Below are 15,701 nucleotides of genomic sequence, written 5' to 3'. Positions count from 1 at the left end.
GAGAATGGCACAATCATACATTGCTACACACAGCATATCAGCTTTAGCTAACTAGTCAGGAAATTAAGAAACAGTACAAAGACAGACAGACAAGCCAGCATTTCTCACCCAACGAAAAAAACAGAAAAATCAAATCATAGACAGTTTTTCCCAGTCCTTATCTATTCAGATCCCTTCTCTTCTTTACATTTCTTTCTATAGCGTTTGGAGTTATAAGGACCTGCAAGACTAATGGACTTACTTATCAGCTTAAACCTCTAATATGCAGCTCACATCACTACATATCTTGAAAAATAGTAATACCACAACCAGATTTCTAAAATACATGTAAATATTGAGCGAAATGGAGGGAAACAAAAAATTCTTCACTTGCAATAGTTACACTGGACCTACCTCAGCCACATTCTCAGGACCACCTAGTTCATCTATAAGTTCATCCAAAGTATTAGGAGGAAGGTCTTCGGCTAGTTTTTCCAGTTTATCAAGCAATTCTTTTTTCATCTGCTGGGCTCTTTCAACAGCATCTTGACTTGTTACAAAGCTGCTGTTAGTATTACTGTTAGCTGAAATGTAAAGACAAAAACAATTCCTTAAGAAATTACGCTTTTTTAAATGCTTTGCAATTGTTGGGAAAAAGTAGAGACTCCGAAGAATTCCAAACCTCATTCATACCTGATGTATTGGTACTAGAAGCAGTGGTAACAGCAACGGAAGAAAAACTGCTAGGTCGTTTTGATCCAAGACCAGAAGCTAATAAGGCACTCTGAATGGAATCTGGGTCTATACTTTTCTTCTTTTTCTTGTCTTTATTTTTCTTATGATCTTTTCTAATTAACCAGGGGTCTGAAGTTAAAGAAAATATTAAGTAACTAGTCAAGACACTTCCCCATTTTCAAAAAATTAACTTTCCTAAGGACAATCACAAATTCTGTATCTCTTCCAGTTAGTTAAATTCTAGGTCAAAAAAGCAGTTTAAAAATGCTTTTAAAAGATATGGTCAAGTACAGCTATCATAGGTAAACCACTAAGCATAAAACGACAACTTTAGAGCTATTTAATTTCAGGACCTACTTCTTCAGATTATACATTTATAACAAATGTCCTCTATTTTGTCTCACACTGAAGTGTTAAATAAAATTATATTTGACATGTAATATTCAGAAATACAGCTAAATACTTAAGGAAGAGTATCCACATTATCTTACCATCTTCATCGTCCTCACTAGATTCATCTCTGAATGGGTTGAAGTCATCATCATCTCCAGAACTCAAAAATTTAGAGCTCTCATTGTCACTTTCTTCATTGTCTGAGGCATCAGAGTCGCTTTCACTCTCATCGGAACTGCTCCCAGCTAGGCCACTTATTTTACGAGCTTTCTTGGTTTCTCTAGTTATTTCCTCACCTATTTTCCCCCAAAATAAGAACATTGATTTAGAGATCTGTAGTCTATTTTTCACAATCTGTTTTCATACCTCTGCAGTGATTAGGAAAAAAACAGAGCCTTAGTACTGAAATGGGGCTTTTCAGTGAATCGTAACTGAAAGCACATGAATTTAACATTTTAGATCTTTCAGTTTTTTCGTGAGTCACAAAGGTTGCAACTTTCCTGCATATCTATAGTATCAAACAGATAGAAGGTGCAAGATTTGGTCCTCCAATAACCAGATTCCATTAGCTGTCCCAATCGTTTCCATTTGCCACCCACAAAAAGATTATTCTACAAAGAATCTTATTCTGTGCAATTCTCTTAAGTGCTGCCATTACCTCAATAGTATAGCAAATATATAAAAATAGCAGCTTACACTTTACCTTTCCGTTTCTTTATTTTGTTCTCCTTGCAAGGACTGTCCCTAGGTGAATTGTTATTACTTTGAGCAGTCAAATCTATTCCCAGCAAACTAAAAAGCTTCTTCCTGTCAGGAGCTGGGAAGTGCTTCTCAATGAGAGACTGCAATACTCCTCTGTGTTTAAGAAAAAAACAAAATTAAGAATGAATGTTCCTCTACCAAATTTTCATCTGTTAAGGAAAAAAATGGTTATATAGTGACTTCAGTTTTTCCCCATTCTTTGGCACTAAAATTCACTCAAACCCACTGATAAGGTGGCAAAAAAAGGAAGACTTACTTTGCTGTGGAAACAAAGTCATTCAATTCTCCACCACCCTCCTCTAAGGCTTCTAATGTTCTTGCTTCTCCTGTAGACTGTAGTCCAATAACAACACACTGGGGGCGGGGGAGGGAGGAAGAAGAACCACAAATACAATTAACACAAAGCCCTGAGATTCTGATTAAAAAAAAACATATTTTTACTTCTCGTAAGTTAGACAAACAGGGATTCACAATCAAGAAGAACCTCAGAAAGCTGAAAAGCATGTCATCACACACCTTCAAAACACATTAGTACTAGAAACAAAGCCATTTGAACAAGTAATATGGATGGTACTACACTTAGAGAGGTTTCCAAAACATTCTGAACTACTACCAGACTTAAACAACTTACTTTCCCATTCTTGATTTCTTCTCTAGCTAGCTGTACCACCCTTTTGACTTTGGATGCTATGCAGAGGTACTTGAAAAATCTCTGGTGGGCTGACCAAAACTGACCCCACATAGACTTTTTCATGCGTTGCTCTGCATCAATAAGATCAGCTGCTTGTTGAAATTTCTCTCTGGCATTCACCCACTGAAGAAGAAATCAAAAATTTTACAAATCACACCTTTCAAAGTAGGCAGATATGTAACTAATGACAGTGGAAGGTAACAGACAAAGAAGGAAACATGTGCGGTCTTTTACAAACTTATTAGAATTGAAAAGCAATGGTGGACAAGAGTATACAACAAGAAATGGTCACCTGACAGAAGATCCAACACCAAATAAGTATATAGCAAAATATTTCATGTGAGTGAGCTAGAGAGACACTGTTTGTTCTCAAAACATAAATAATTGCCTGCCTGCCAGAAACTAGGGACAAACTATGAAAAGTAGCTGTTATAATCAGGATAGTTTTGTGCAGCAGAATTAATGCTGTGAAGTTTTGAAAGCTTACCAAGAAGGTTGGCTCAAGATAAGTACTTCAGAAATCAAACTTGAAGATAGACCTCAGAAAGCATTAAACATGCCTTAATTGCAAATTTAAATACAACAATATCTCAACATAGATCTTGGTTTTTTACACATACAATTATGTACACTATTTGTTCCATCCAATTATCCAATATAAGGTATTAATTTCTACTGTTTTTCTATGTAGAAAAATTGTATTAGTGTATATAAGCCAAGTAACCAGAAAAGACCATTAAAATAGCCAAGAGTTAAGTGAATTATAGAAACTGCAACTTCCCTTGTTTGTAAAGATGGCTCATTAAAATTAAGAGTAATTTTGTGTATTTTTATTACAATTCAACTCCATTTGAACTAAATTTTCATTAGAAGTTTACACAGTTTTATATGAGAGTTCCTTCTGAAGATTAAGTAGTCTGAATTTTATAGTGATAAATCATTCAGACTTGTTATGCACAAGACTAGGAATAAGTAATGGAACATAAATCTTGAACCCTGTTGTGATTTTGTAATGACTCATTTAAAAACGTCTCTGAAGTAAATTCTTTTAGTCTTTTTTATTCCAGAGTAAGAGCAACTCCCTGCTCCAAAGAAAAGCCAAATGTAATGGAACCTTCATACTAAAGCGAAGCTAATGGATTTAATTCTTTTCCTATAACAGCAGCATACGTTGTATAATTAGGACACTATGCCTAGCCTGACAGCAAATTATCTCCACCCATTAAGTTCTCAGCTTCTACCAGTTCAAACTGTCATGAAGATTTAAAAACTGAATAAATTCTTACCAGTTTCACAGATTTATTATACATTTTAATGTAGTTCTGTGAAAGCAGAACTTCTTCAATTTTGAAGGTCACACCTGAAAAGCTTAACTGTCTTGCTATATACATTCCTCTCAGTTTCATATCCATGGCAACTATTTCCATGGCACCCACGCCTCTGAATAAAACAAAAATAAAACAAAAATACCAAGTATTAAGTGGTTTAGAAGTAAATAGCATATTAAAAAGTACACTATGAAAAATAATAAACGAATATGTATTCCATACAACCAATGTGCGTGAGCATTAGAGTTGTATAATTAAACACAAATCAGAAAATATTAGAGATCAGGCTGCACGTACAACCATAACTCTGCCTTCTTTTGAATATGCCCTGTAACACGATCGTTTAGATAATTCTCACACAGCCTACCTTTCGAATGACCTAACACATACATGGGTAGCCATCCTGTAATTTTTTTCCCATTTTTATGCTTACACTAATTTCATGCCAAAGTTACAGTTATCTGACAGATTTTTTTAATACACATTTCTCAAGAGTGTATTAAATGAGTGCATTTTCTGTTCATTCAGTTACTCTGATTTATACTGGCATAAGAGCCAAATTTGGCTCTTAAGCAGCCAGGTATTCTAAATTATTTTCAATCAGCAGCACAGCTTTTGGTGCAGGCGGGGGCTAAGGTAGTCAACTATGAAGTTAATTTAGCTGAAAATTTAGGTCTATATATATTTAGTTTCACTTTTGTTGCATACTTAACACATAGTATGTTTGTACTAGTATAGTCCCTATAGAGAACAATGTCTGTTATACGCAATACAAGATGATACACAAAGAGGATCTAAGATTTAGAAAAAATGTATGAAATGTATTTTTCAAATACTATAACCACGTGAATGGGAATTAAATGGTTAGAGAATGTTACATTTGCATTCTTTTGTATGGCACTTTCCAGATTTTTTTTTTATTATTTGAAAGTTCTGGGGAATGGCGTGCCCATTTTCTTTAAAAGGTATTCCGGTTTTCATTAAACGAGGAACAGTGTAAATTCCATAATCTGGAACTAACCGGCTAAGGACCACCAGAAAGCCCCAAGAAGCAGGACTTCTGTTGACCTTATACACCGTGCACCAGACCTCCAGAATCAGCTTGCCCCTTCACTACACTTTTTACTTTGTAGCTAAATCTATCCTGTATGAAGCATACTGGGTATGTGCATTATGTACTTTTCATGAGGATCAATTAAATCAAAAACATTTCACCACAACACCCAATTGCGCTTCTCTAACTTAAAACCACTGTACCTCAACCTTTTTCAATTGTAGGTTTTAGAAAGTTAATTAGCTTTTTTTTTTTAAACTAAGTATATCCCTACCCAAGCTCCATCTACTTCATTTTTTGCTAAAAAAATTAAGAAAGGTTCATTTTTAGACACAGAACAAGCTTGAAAGAATTTCAGGAGAACTATAAGTGACTGAAAACAGGGCTGAAATGGAAAACTGGAAACCATAATGCAGCCACAACTATAGCTGTTCTTACTATAATTCTTTAACGCATTACATTACCTTCTTTCAACAGCCTGAATAAAGTCACTGAATTCCCTAAATGGGGTTCCTTCACCCCATATTCCCAGACGGTTCATGTATGCCATATTTCGCGGCTCAGATGCACCTGAAAGGAATAGCACACACTGTACCAATGCCAATAAAAAGTCAGTTTTCTCTAAACATCTGTATTAAGTAATACTTACCTGTGGCACTAGCATAAACAACTCTAGCCTTCGGAAGTTTATTCTGAAGCTCCAATACAGCTAAGCCTGTCTTTGTTGGTTTTGAAGAACCAACAGGACACAGATTCTTAGCTTTGTGACATTCATCAAATACTATCTGAATATTAATTAAGGAATAATTATGCATCCTACAATCAATATAGTACAGGGCACTTAGAATGCAGAGGGTTTTGGTTTTTTTTAATTGATTTTTGCAGTGAACTCTATACTTTCATTAGCTATCAGTTTTAATTAGTAAATGTTCTACACAGACTTCAGTCAGAAACAATTTGACTTTTTTTTTTAAAGCAATGTCAAGACATTCAATTTTAAACGATTCAAATATACACTTAGTATAATGTTTTCATGTATTTTTGGAATGAATTTTCTTGAAGTACTATGCATTTTCCAGGAAAAAGCCATAAAAGAACTAGAAAGAAATTATGTACAATTTAACCAAGAGGTAAGGTTTCTGATGACCATATTCCAGGCTCAACCTGCCTATTTAAAGACCAAAGCCTTGATTCTGATCTCATTCTGGTTTACATCAATGTAACTTCATTAACTCTATTGAAGTCAATCCCTGATTTACACCAACATAGGACCAGAATCAGGCTGCTAGTTGGTCACATGTACAGTGTGCTACATGTTTTGAATAAAGCATTTAGAAAACGTCTGTGGTGGCTGACAAATTGTATAGTTTCAAATTAATGAAAAACATCCTTCCTAAAATAACTGTAAATAAAATGTACAAGGTTGCCTTCCAACAAAAGAGGTGTGTTTTATATTATGGTTCAATTATTTCTGTTGCAGACTAAGAAATGAAAGGATACAACTCCATCAAAGTCATCGCCACACCAGTGGAGAAGCTGCTTTAACCTGGTTTTGTATTTACCACCAGATTGACTTTCACCAATAAGAGAAGAGTATGTGGCAAAAATTACACCTTTCTTTACACTCCCATTATGTTTGGAAGAAATTTTTCCATATTTGAACTGCAAAAAAAGAGATAAAGTTACATTTTAGTAAGTTACAAAAATTGGTCTGTCTGCATCTTAGTCAAGAAGAGACACCTCACAACTCAAGTTTCAGAGTAGCAGCCGTGTTAGTCTGTATTCACAAAAAGAAAAGGAGTACCTGTGGCACCTTAGAGACTAACCAATTTATTTGAGCATAAGCTTTCGTGAGCTACAGCTCACTTCATCGGATGCATCTAGTGAATGCTCAAAGAGTGACACTGATTGAAGCACTGATTCGGCATTCCTTACATAACAGTGAAGTCACCAGTGATTTCAATTTATAGGATTAGGTCCCAATTTGCAGCTGGGAACATGGTTAAGATGATAGTATGGTGGTGCTCTCGTAAGTGCATCCTGGAAGGTATAATCTTCCATGGCTTCAGATTTTACAGGTTAGGCCCCCCCTTTAGGGGTTTCCCTGAGTGTAAAGCCAAGATGTGTCATCATGAGTCAACAGGTACTCAGACCTTTTTTTTTTTTTAAAGTTGAATACAGCATTTAGCCAAGAGATCAAATTTATTTATAGTGGCTACTAAGTGAATTGTCTTAACGTTCTAAAAAACAATGATTTACTCATCTGTTTCCTAGTCATTGGTCTGACAGACTTTAAAAAGAGGAAGCAAAATCATTTTTAGTCAGACAGTGAATATGACCAGTAACAGCATTTAGCTCTTACATAGTAAGGCATCTGCTTTAGCTATCCATTTATCATTAAAAAGAAAAATAAGCAGTAAAAACGCCAAACTCAAAAAAAAAAAAAAAAAAAGGAAGCAATATTCCCTGCCCAGCTCTAAAAGGACTTCAAGCATAAATAGTGCCCTTAACTTCTGACTAGAAGTTAGGTGTATATGGGTAATTATTTGCAGGTTTAGAGTCAAACTGAAAAAAACCCCATCTACATGTCACTTGGAATTATAAAAAATGTAGGGCTGGAAGGGACCTCAAGGAGTCCAACTCCAGCCTCCTGCGCTGAGGCAGGACCAAGTAAACCTAGACCATCCCTGTTTTTAAAAACCCTCCAATGTTCAGGATTCCACAACCACTCCTGGAAGCCGATTCCAGAGTTTAACTACTCTTAGAAAGTTAGAAAGGTTTTCCTAATATCTAACCAAAATCTCCCTTGCTGCAGATTAAGCCCATTACTTCTTATCCTAGCTTCTGTGGACATGGTGAACAATTGTTCACCATCTTTATAACAGACCTTAGCATATTTGGAGATTTTTAGCAAAGTCCCCCCTCAGTCATCGTCTCTCAAGATTAAAACATGCCCAGTTCTTTTAACCTTTCCTATAGGTCAGGTTTTCTAAAACATTTTTGTTGTTCTCCTCTGGACTCTCTCCAGCTTGTCCACATCTTCCTTAAAATGTGGCACACACCATTGCACACTGCTCTCCAGCTGTGGCCTCACCAGTGCCAAGTAGAGTGGGACAATTACCTCATGTGTCTTACAACACTCCTGTTAATACACCCCAGAATATTAGCCTTTTTTGCCAGTAAGTCACATTGCTGATTCATTCAATTTGTGATCCACTTCAACCCCCAAATCCTTTTCAGCAGTTCTACCACAGCCAGCGACTCCCCCATTTTGTAGTTGTGCATTTGATTTTTGCTTCCTAAGTGAAGTACTTTGCACTGATATTTATTGACTTTAATCTTGTTGAATTCAGACCAATTCTCCAATTTGTCAAGCTTCTTTTGAATTCTAATCTTGTCCTCCAAAATGCTTGTAAAGCCTCCCAGGTTGGAGTCATCTGCAAACTATATACATATACTCTCTACTCCATTATCTAAGTCACTAATAAAAGTACTACAGTACCAGACCTGAGGCTGATCTGAGACATCCCACTCGATACATCCTCTCAGTTTGACAGCAAAACATTGACAATTACTATGAGTACGGTCTTTCCACCTGTTGTGCACCCACTTTATAGTAATTTTATCTAGACCACATTTCCCCAGTTTTCTTGTGCGAGAGACATGTTATGACTGTGTCAAAAACCTTACTAACATCAAGCTATATCACTTCTATTGTTTCCCTCCTATCCACTAAGCTTGTAAACCTGTCAAAAAAAAGAAGGAAATTAGGCTGGTTTTGCATGATCTGTTCTGGACAAATCCATGCTGGCTACTTCTTATAACCACATTATCCTCCAGGTCCTTACAAACTGATTGTTTAATCATTTGTTCCAGTATCTTTCCAGATATTTAAGTTAGACTGACTGGTCTATAATTCCCTAGGTCTTCTGTTCCCCCTTTTAAAGATAGGTATTTGGCTTGCATTCCTTTCCCCTTATTGTTAATAATTGTGTTGAGTATCTGGTCACCATTAATCCTGTTTGTTTCAACATAAAACTTAAGAATGGTATTAATTTTAAACAGTAACATGTATGTCATCACACAAGCGTACCTAAAGGTTTGCCTCAATTGTACATAGTAAAAAGTTTCCACACCTTGTTTAATGAATGAACCAAAATATTTTTTGCTCCAATGTCCCTCAAGTCTCTTTCAGCATCATATTTCAGATCATTTGACACACTAAACCTGGATACAAAACAAAAAAAAAAGCATATAATCTGTAAAATTATTGAAGCAAAAGACTAAAAGAGCAACAATCCAAGATTTTTGTCCAAAAAAGCTTACACTAACTTTAAATACTGTAATAACTACAAAATTTACCATCACAAATCGTTAACTTACCATACAGCTCTTTTTCTACCCAACAGATAATTTTCATAGATTATTCCAGCTATGGTTCTTCCTTTTCCTACACCAGCACCATCACCTATCAAGAATCCAGCTCTGTCTCCATTAGGCAGGAATGTTTCATGTTGCTGTGAAAGAAAACAAGTTTTCAAAAGTGCATCATTTATAGATTCCAGCAGGAACAGACAAGTTCACACTATCCCCTCCCCCCTTTCACAAGCTGATCCTGAAAGGCAATACTTAGTCCTTCAGTGGACCTTTGTATTCTGAAAATAAAGTATTTAAAAAATACTATAGTGCAACATACCTGAGCTGCATAAGTAATTGCTTCAAGTTGCAATGCCGACAGCCAACCATTATCAATACTTTCTTCAGATATTGATGTCTGATACCATACTTCAGGAGGGGTTACACTGGATAACGAACTTGTTTCGACTACTGGATCAGGATGACGTAGACCAATTTTTACTAGTTTGGGGGAAAAAAACAGTAGTTCTAAACATAATTCAGAACAGTTTCACTCGTTACATTAGTTATTTCAGAAGTGGATAAAACCCCATAACAATTTCCAAGACTAGGTGTTTTTGATTCACGATTAAGGTTAAATGCAGGACAACTCTAAATTCCTATGCGCTTTTGAATCCAGCTTCTGCTCTTAATATATGAAATGGTGTCCCTTTAAGAAAAAGGAATGCATTAATCCACGATTTCATTAATGAAAGTAATTTAAAGGTGACCTGCGAAGCTTTTGAGTTTGTTCACTTTCAGCTTGTAAGACTCATGGTCCATGAAGATCCACTTCTGCTTTCTCAAAATCCCCTTTTAAGTTAAAACTAATGGCTCTGAGTTCTGCCTTCCCTCACAGAAAAGTCCCCTGAAGGACTTAAGCTCTGCTCTCTGACGACATCACTGCTGTTTTCATATCAAGAACATATAAATAGCTTTCCTCAACCAGTCTTTATTTACACATTGCTAGATTGTGTACGTGGTCAAACTATCTTATAGCACAGAGTGTGGGAAGAGAAAAGAGTCTGACTAGGAGCAGCTCAGATTAGTCAGTGATTAGCACACAGTTCCACTGGGTTTGTGATGTCACTAATCCACAAAAAAATGAAGTTACATGAACTGAGAGAAAAGGCACTTCCAAGACACACACTCCAAGGAATACAAGATTGAAAAAGAATTTTTAAAATGTTACGAGAACTTAAACAAATGCTGTCATATGAGGACTCTTAGAAAAAATCCAAAAAGCTTTGCAGGTCACTTAAATAGACTTAATGTTCTCAAAAGTATTGTACCATTTGGTTACAAATAGCAGTTGAGACTACAGCAATGTCATCAATATGGGAGCTTACGGGCATTTGAAAACCAGTTTCTGTTTTGTGACATGTTGAATTGCTTAAACTAAACTCCTGTATTTCACTCATGTTGAGCTGTAATAAAAGATGAATAAAGATTTACAATCTTACATTCCTTGGGTTCCCACAAAATCTGTTACATACGTTTCAGTAAGGTAATACACGTAGGAGTGCAATTTTACATTAACTGCTCAGAAAAAGTGTCATATGTCTTTCCAACACACTGACCATAATGGGTGTAGCTCTTAAATCTTTTTATTCCAATGAGCGAACTCTTCAACTGAAAGCAGCAGTGAAAGCAAGAATAAAAGGAGAAGCCTTAGGAGCAGTGGGTTACTACAGTGCTGCTGAAAAGGACAAGGTTTACTTTTTTGGTAAGACCAGGGGAGGAAACTGGTGCCACATCCTGCTGTGGAAAAATAAAAGGCAACCAGGATGAAGTGACAGTGGAAAGCAAAACATTTTTTGGACGCATATGGAAAAGAACTATCAGTTTTAAAGTTACAACATGTGGTGAAATTCTATTGCTTGTGTATCTTGGAGTTCTACAGAGACAATCTTATTGGTAACTTTTGCCCTTAAAAGTATGAACATTTTAGTGGGGGTCTGCCTTCAACAGATCTATATTTGTATGCAGTATGAACCAAGGGATTCAAACACTGCTTAAAATCATGCTGTAATTTTTTTTAAACCTGTTAGGAACACCATGAGCTATTAAAAGTTAAATTTTTAGCAATTTAATGTCATTATTTATGTTCTATTTACATGTCAGATTGGACAGTGAAACAAATCAATTAAGTCAGTTACTTCCATATTCTTAGTGCTGCAAAGTTTAAGTATACATCTGCAGAGTAATGCTCATTTGTTTTAAAGATAATTTATTTCTGAAATAAGATAAACTGTGGAAATACTTTTACTAATATTTAGTTCTATAACAGCTGCTAAAAAAAATAAAATTTAGGCCATGCACTTAAATTACATACACGTAAACACTTCCCCAGCCATGCTTAGATTGAGGCTAGTGACTGCTCAGTAATCAAGTTACTGAAATGCTGTACTTGGCCAGTAAGACAAAGCCCCCTAATATGAAGACAACAGTTCAGGCCTGAGCAGTCAGGAACAACTGTTTATTTTAAAATTATGTGCATAGATGGACACAATTCTAAAGACCATGGGCAAGCCAAAGTTTTGGCTTACCAACTATGTTATTGTAAAAACTTACCATTGTTCATGAAGTACTGACAGAAAGTTAAACCAAAAAAGTATCAGACCTGTCCAAGGCCAAGTTCAAGTTCAAATATCTTAGCCTCTTTCAAAAGTTGACCGTTGCAGGAGAAGGCAATTTTCTCCACAAAGAGCAAAATCTGGTCCCCTTTTAGTTATTTGATTTTGATGCATTATAAAGCATTACTATTCTCTCTCTACATATTCTGTTAGGAATTTGGGCATTAAACCATTTAAAAAGCTTCAGTTTTTGGATGCAACCAGAGAGTCATACATTTTATTGGCATATACTCTGCATATGTCTCTGCATGACCCATTTCTTCTTCATCCTCCTCCTCAGGTTCCTCTTCCTCTTTTATTACTGGCACTTTCTACAATACAAATATATCTGCATTAGTCAAATAATATATTGCTGATGTTCAACATCCTAGAAGTGTACAGGAACATTGAGTGGAAGCTAGAATACAGACATTGACATTAGTAGTGTTTTCATAATAGTGCATTACCTGAACCAGAGAGCAATAGGAACATCAATTACAAGATTCCAGAAGGCTTCAACAGCCATATTCTTTTTGTAGGGACTCCCTTCACAGACAGTGGCATTCCACTGGATGCCAGTATCACTGGAAAGTGAGTTAAATGATACTAGCATAGGAAATGTGAGCCAAAAAAATTAAAATCTGCAAAGTAGCGTGAGCACTGCAACTAAGCCAGTGGACCAACTGTTTTATAAAGTTTTTAAAGCTGACTTTATGTACCAGTTGGTATAAATTTTAATTGAACTTCAATTATCCAAATGTAATGAGAACCAATGGGAAGCTATTTGTTTGCCTTGCCATGAATTCAAAACTTCAGGGCATAAGTCTACATAACCAGGGACACACAGGGGACATAACTCATGTTTAGATAAAGGGGTGCTAAAAAGGAGTACAATTTTATTTTACTGCAGTCAGTCAGTGTGCCACGGATTAAATGTAGGTTCACAGACGTGCATTTGAGAGTGTATCTCAACATATACACCTGTAAAGTAACTTAGAAAGGAAAAGACCTTCAAGTAAATATTTCTGTGAAATCTGTTGCAGATTTCCATTGGTTAAAGATTCAAATGACTTTGAAGTATTGGACAGTATGCATATGTAATGCACCCACCACTGTGGTGCCCAATATTACTCACCAAGAGATGACAATAGCCCATTATCATCCCGTGGCCTAGGCTACTATACAACAGATGCCTGAAGCACTTTTTTTTTTTAAAGCAGAAAAGAAACATCCTCCATCCCTGAAGACAAAACCCTTCAGCATCAGATAGCTCTTTTAATATTAAAGATCTAGACAGCTTCCAGGTGCCATACTGGAGATCACACACTAGACTCATTTGAATCTAGTTCCCATTGAAGTACGATTTAAGCGCGTTTCAATGGTATCAGTGCTAGTTATTCACTAAACACCCAGCATATCAATGGGAGAAGAAACGGAGTCTTATGGTCATACAACCCAAGGCTGGTCCAATTTGCTGCAGAAACATTAAAAGCCCCAAACTGTGGAGAGCTGTGTATCTGGCTGCATGGAAGGGAAATTTATACAGAGGAAGTTTCCAAAAGCAGAGTGAGAGAGCTGCACATCAGCTTCGGTCAGGTAGGATTACCCATCAGCATGCACAGTGGGTTCTTGTGAAAGATGCCTGACCTTCATATGACTCCCACCCTAGCTCACATGGAAACTGCTCTGGAGATATGGTCTGCCTGGACCAACCACTCCACAACTACTGCAGCCAGGGAAAATTCTCCTTCAGAATCAGATGTGCTAAGTGGTTATGGAAACCTAGGAAACTTACAGGAGCAACTGCTGAAACTAGATAAAGACAGTTGGGACCATTTATATATAAAACTCATTTAAGAAACTATATCCATTCATTCTTACTACTCACCATAGTAGGTGAATAACTTCTCATTTTTACATCATTTACCCATATTCTTGTTACTTCTTTTGTAGATGCCTCCTTCTTTACAGCACCATTGCTTAGATCAGCTACAAGAAAATTACATTTTACAGAAATTAATAATTTTCCTTACATTTTCTCTGTTGTATTGATTTACACATCACACAGTCAAGGTAGCTGGAAATGAAGATCTGAAATCTTTGATAGTACACTGACTTCCTCAAGAACAATAGCCAAATATATTTATCTATAGAACTCTGAATGTGCCTGAAATTAGTCCTGTTGCCTCCTTCTGAGGGAGCCACATGTACTTAAATCTTTAGTTTAACCAGTACCATCGTATCTGAGAGAGATGCGTGAGTCTATTAAATGTAACTTAAAGAGAAGACACCTTCACCAAATCCCTATATAGGCCATTTAATAGTGAGAGCTAAGGCAGTTTAATAGGAAACCACAAACCCAGTTTTATCGAGAGATGTGATCTTACCTGGTTTGGTGGTGTTTACCACCTTTGGAGACACTACAATTATTTCTGCAAGAAAGTTAACATGTTGGACTGAATTGTTTTAAATGCTACAAATGGACAACAAGACATTTGTTCACTTTCCTCCCTTTAGAATTTAATGGTGATGAGAGTCACAGTACAGATCTAAGACAAATAGTTATACAAGGATGGATACAGTGAATGTTTTAGTTAAGGAGCTATCTTTCAAGCTTCCAGTATGTGAAAGCAAAAGTATAAGTTAAATGTAAGACTTGCAGAGGTTACTTTTGTAAGAAGAGTTAAATAAAAATACAAAAAGCTAAAAATTGTATATTATATACTAAGACAGCATTTAAATGCTCTGTTGTAAAGCGTCATTCTTCCAAGTTCTATTAAGCGTTTCTGCAAAGATGTCATCAGGGAAGAGAAAAAAAGAGTCTGCTTTCTGTAGACCCTGGGCTGTTTTAAAAAAAACCTTCCCTTTCATAGGACAGCTGAATTATACGTTCAGCAGTTGCGTGTTACAAAACCAATGTCACCTTCCCGAATTTGGAATATCATCCAGATATTCCATAATATCTTCCATCAGGTATACAGCCTTCCATTAAGCACAAATGAGATAAGGGAACGGAGTTAAAGCTTTATAGCATCACTGACTTGTTTTTCCGGATTAAGCACCTCAACCTTTAGCTAGTTTTAGTCACCTATAATCTTGGTGGAGACTGGGAAAACAGTTGGAACAAAGATGGGACATGCGACTGTGTTCCTGTTCTAGTCTTCACAGCCAGCCTCATCTATACTATATCCTACTTGTTTATTTTTTTAAAAAATAAAGAAATTCTCAAGCTACTGAAAGTTATATTGGACTCAACTCTACTTCAGCAACTGACAAAATACATCAAGAAGTTACTACTATATTGGAGACAATGACATGCCCTGTAAAAAGACTAGGCACATAATCATTACGCTAAGGCAACAAAAATTCTCCCTCTGATTCCATGTTAATGTTTAAAGGGGTGCATTGTGAACTTGAAAGTTAAAATTTCAGGTACCACATGTCAGGAGTTTATTTTTTAAGTCCTTATTTGCCTGTATGGAAAGATCAACACAATAGGGAAAGTTCTCTACATAGTGAAAGAAAACTGTGAAACTATCTATACCCAAAGTGCTGCTTAAAGTAAACTAATTATAAATGGTTTTGGAAGTCTTCTATGTGGGGGTAGGGGGTGGGTGCGTGCGTACACACACACACACACACACACACACACACACACACACACGACTTGCAAAAACTTCCGCAGTACGGCATCAACTATATTTAAGGTGAAGCTGGTAGCTAAGTTTCTGGGCTTGATCCTGCCACAG

At 36.3% G+C, this 15,701-nt stretch overlaps 1 protein-coding gene across 13 annotated transcripts in view; it reads right to left on the bottom strand.

Moving 5' to 3' along the window:
* SBNO1 (strawberry notch homolog 1) overlaps window positions 1–15,701 on the bottom strand; it is an 88,163-nt gene that overhangs the window by 59,380 nt on the left and 13,082 nt on the right. For all 13 annotated transcript variants that reach the window (XM_073312988.1, XM_073312993.1, XM_073312990.1 and 10 more), the window contains 15 exons: window positions 13,841–13,941; window positions 12,188–12,284; window positions 9,639–9,799; window positions 9,326–9,459; window positions 9,079–9,169; window positions 6,443–6,604; window positions 5,592–5,727; window positions 5,407–5,512; window positions 3,847–4,000; window positions 2,501–2,683; window positions 2,126–2,223; window positions 1,811–1,962; window positions 1,206–1,403; window positions 673–843; window positions 394–563 (listed from right to left, as the gene is read on the bottom strand). In XM_073312988.1, coding sequence (XP_073169089.1) covers window positions 394–563; window positions 673–843; window positions 1,206–1,403; window positions 1,811–1,962; window positions 2,126–2,223; window positions 2,501–2,683; window positions 3,847–4,000; window positions 5,407–5,512; window positions 5,592–5,727; window positions 6,443–6,604; window positions 9,079–9,169; window positions 9,326–9,459; window positions 9,639–9,799; window positions 12,188–12,284; window positions 13,841–13,941 — 2,114 coding nt within the window. The remainder of the gene's footprint in view (window positions 1–393; window positions 564–672; window positions 844–1,205; window positions 1,404–1,810; window positions 1,963–2,125; window positions 2,224–2,500; window positions 2,684–3,846; window positions 4,001–5,406; window positions 5,513–5,591; window positions 5,728–6,442; window positions 6,605–9,078; window positions 9,170–9,325; window positions 9,460–9,638; window positions 9,800–12,187; window positions 12,285–13,840; window positions 13,942–15,701) is intronic.

Source organism: Lepidochelys kempii, chromosome 15 (assembly GCF_965140265.1).
Source record: "Lepidochelys kempii isolate rLepKem1 chromosome 15, rLepKem1.hap2, whole genome shotgun sequence".
NCBI classification, from domain to species: Eukaryota; Metazoa; Chordata; order Testudines; family Cheloniidae; genus Lepidochelys; species Lepidochelys kempii.
This window is presented reverse-complemented; position numbering and strand designations above follow the sequence as displayed.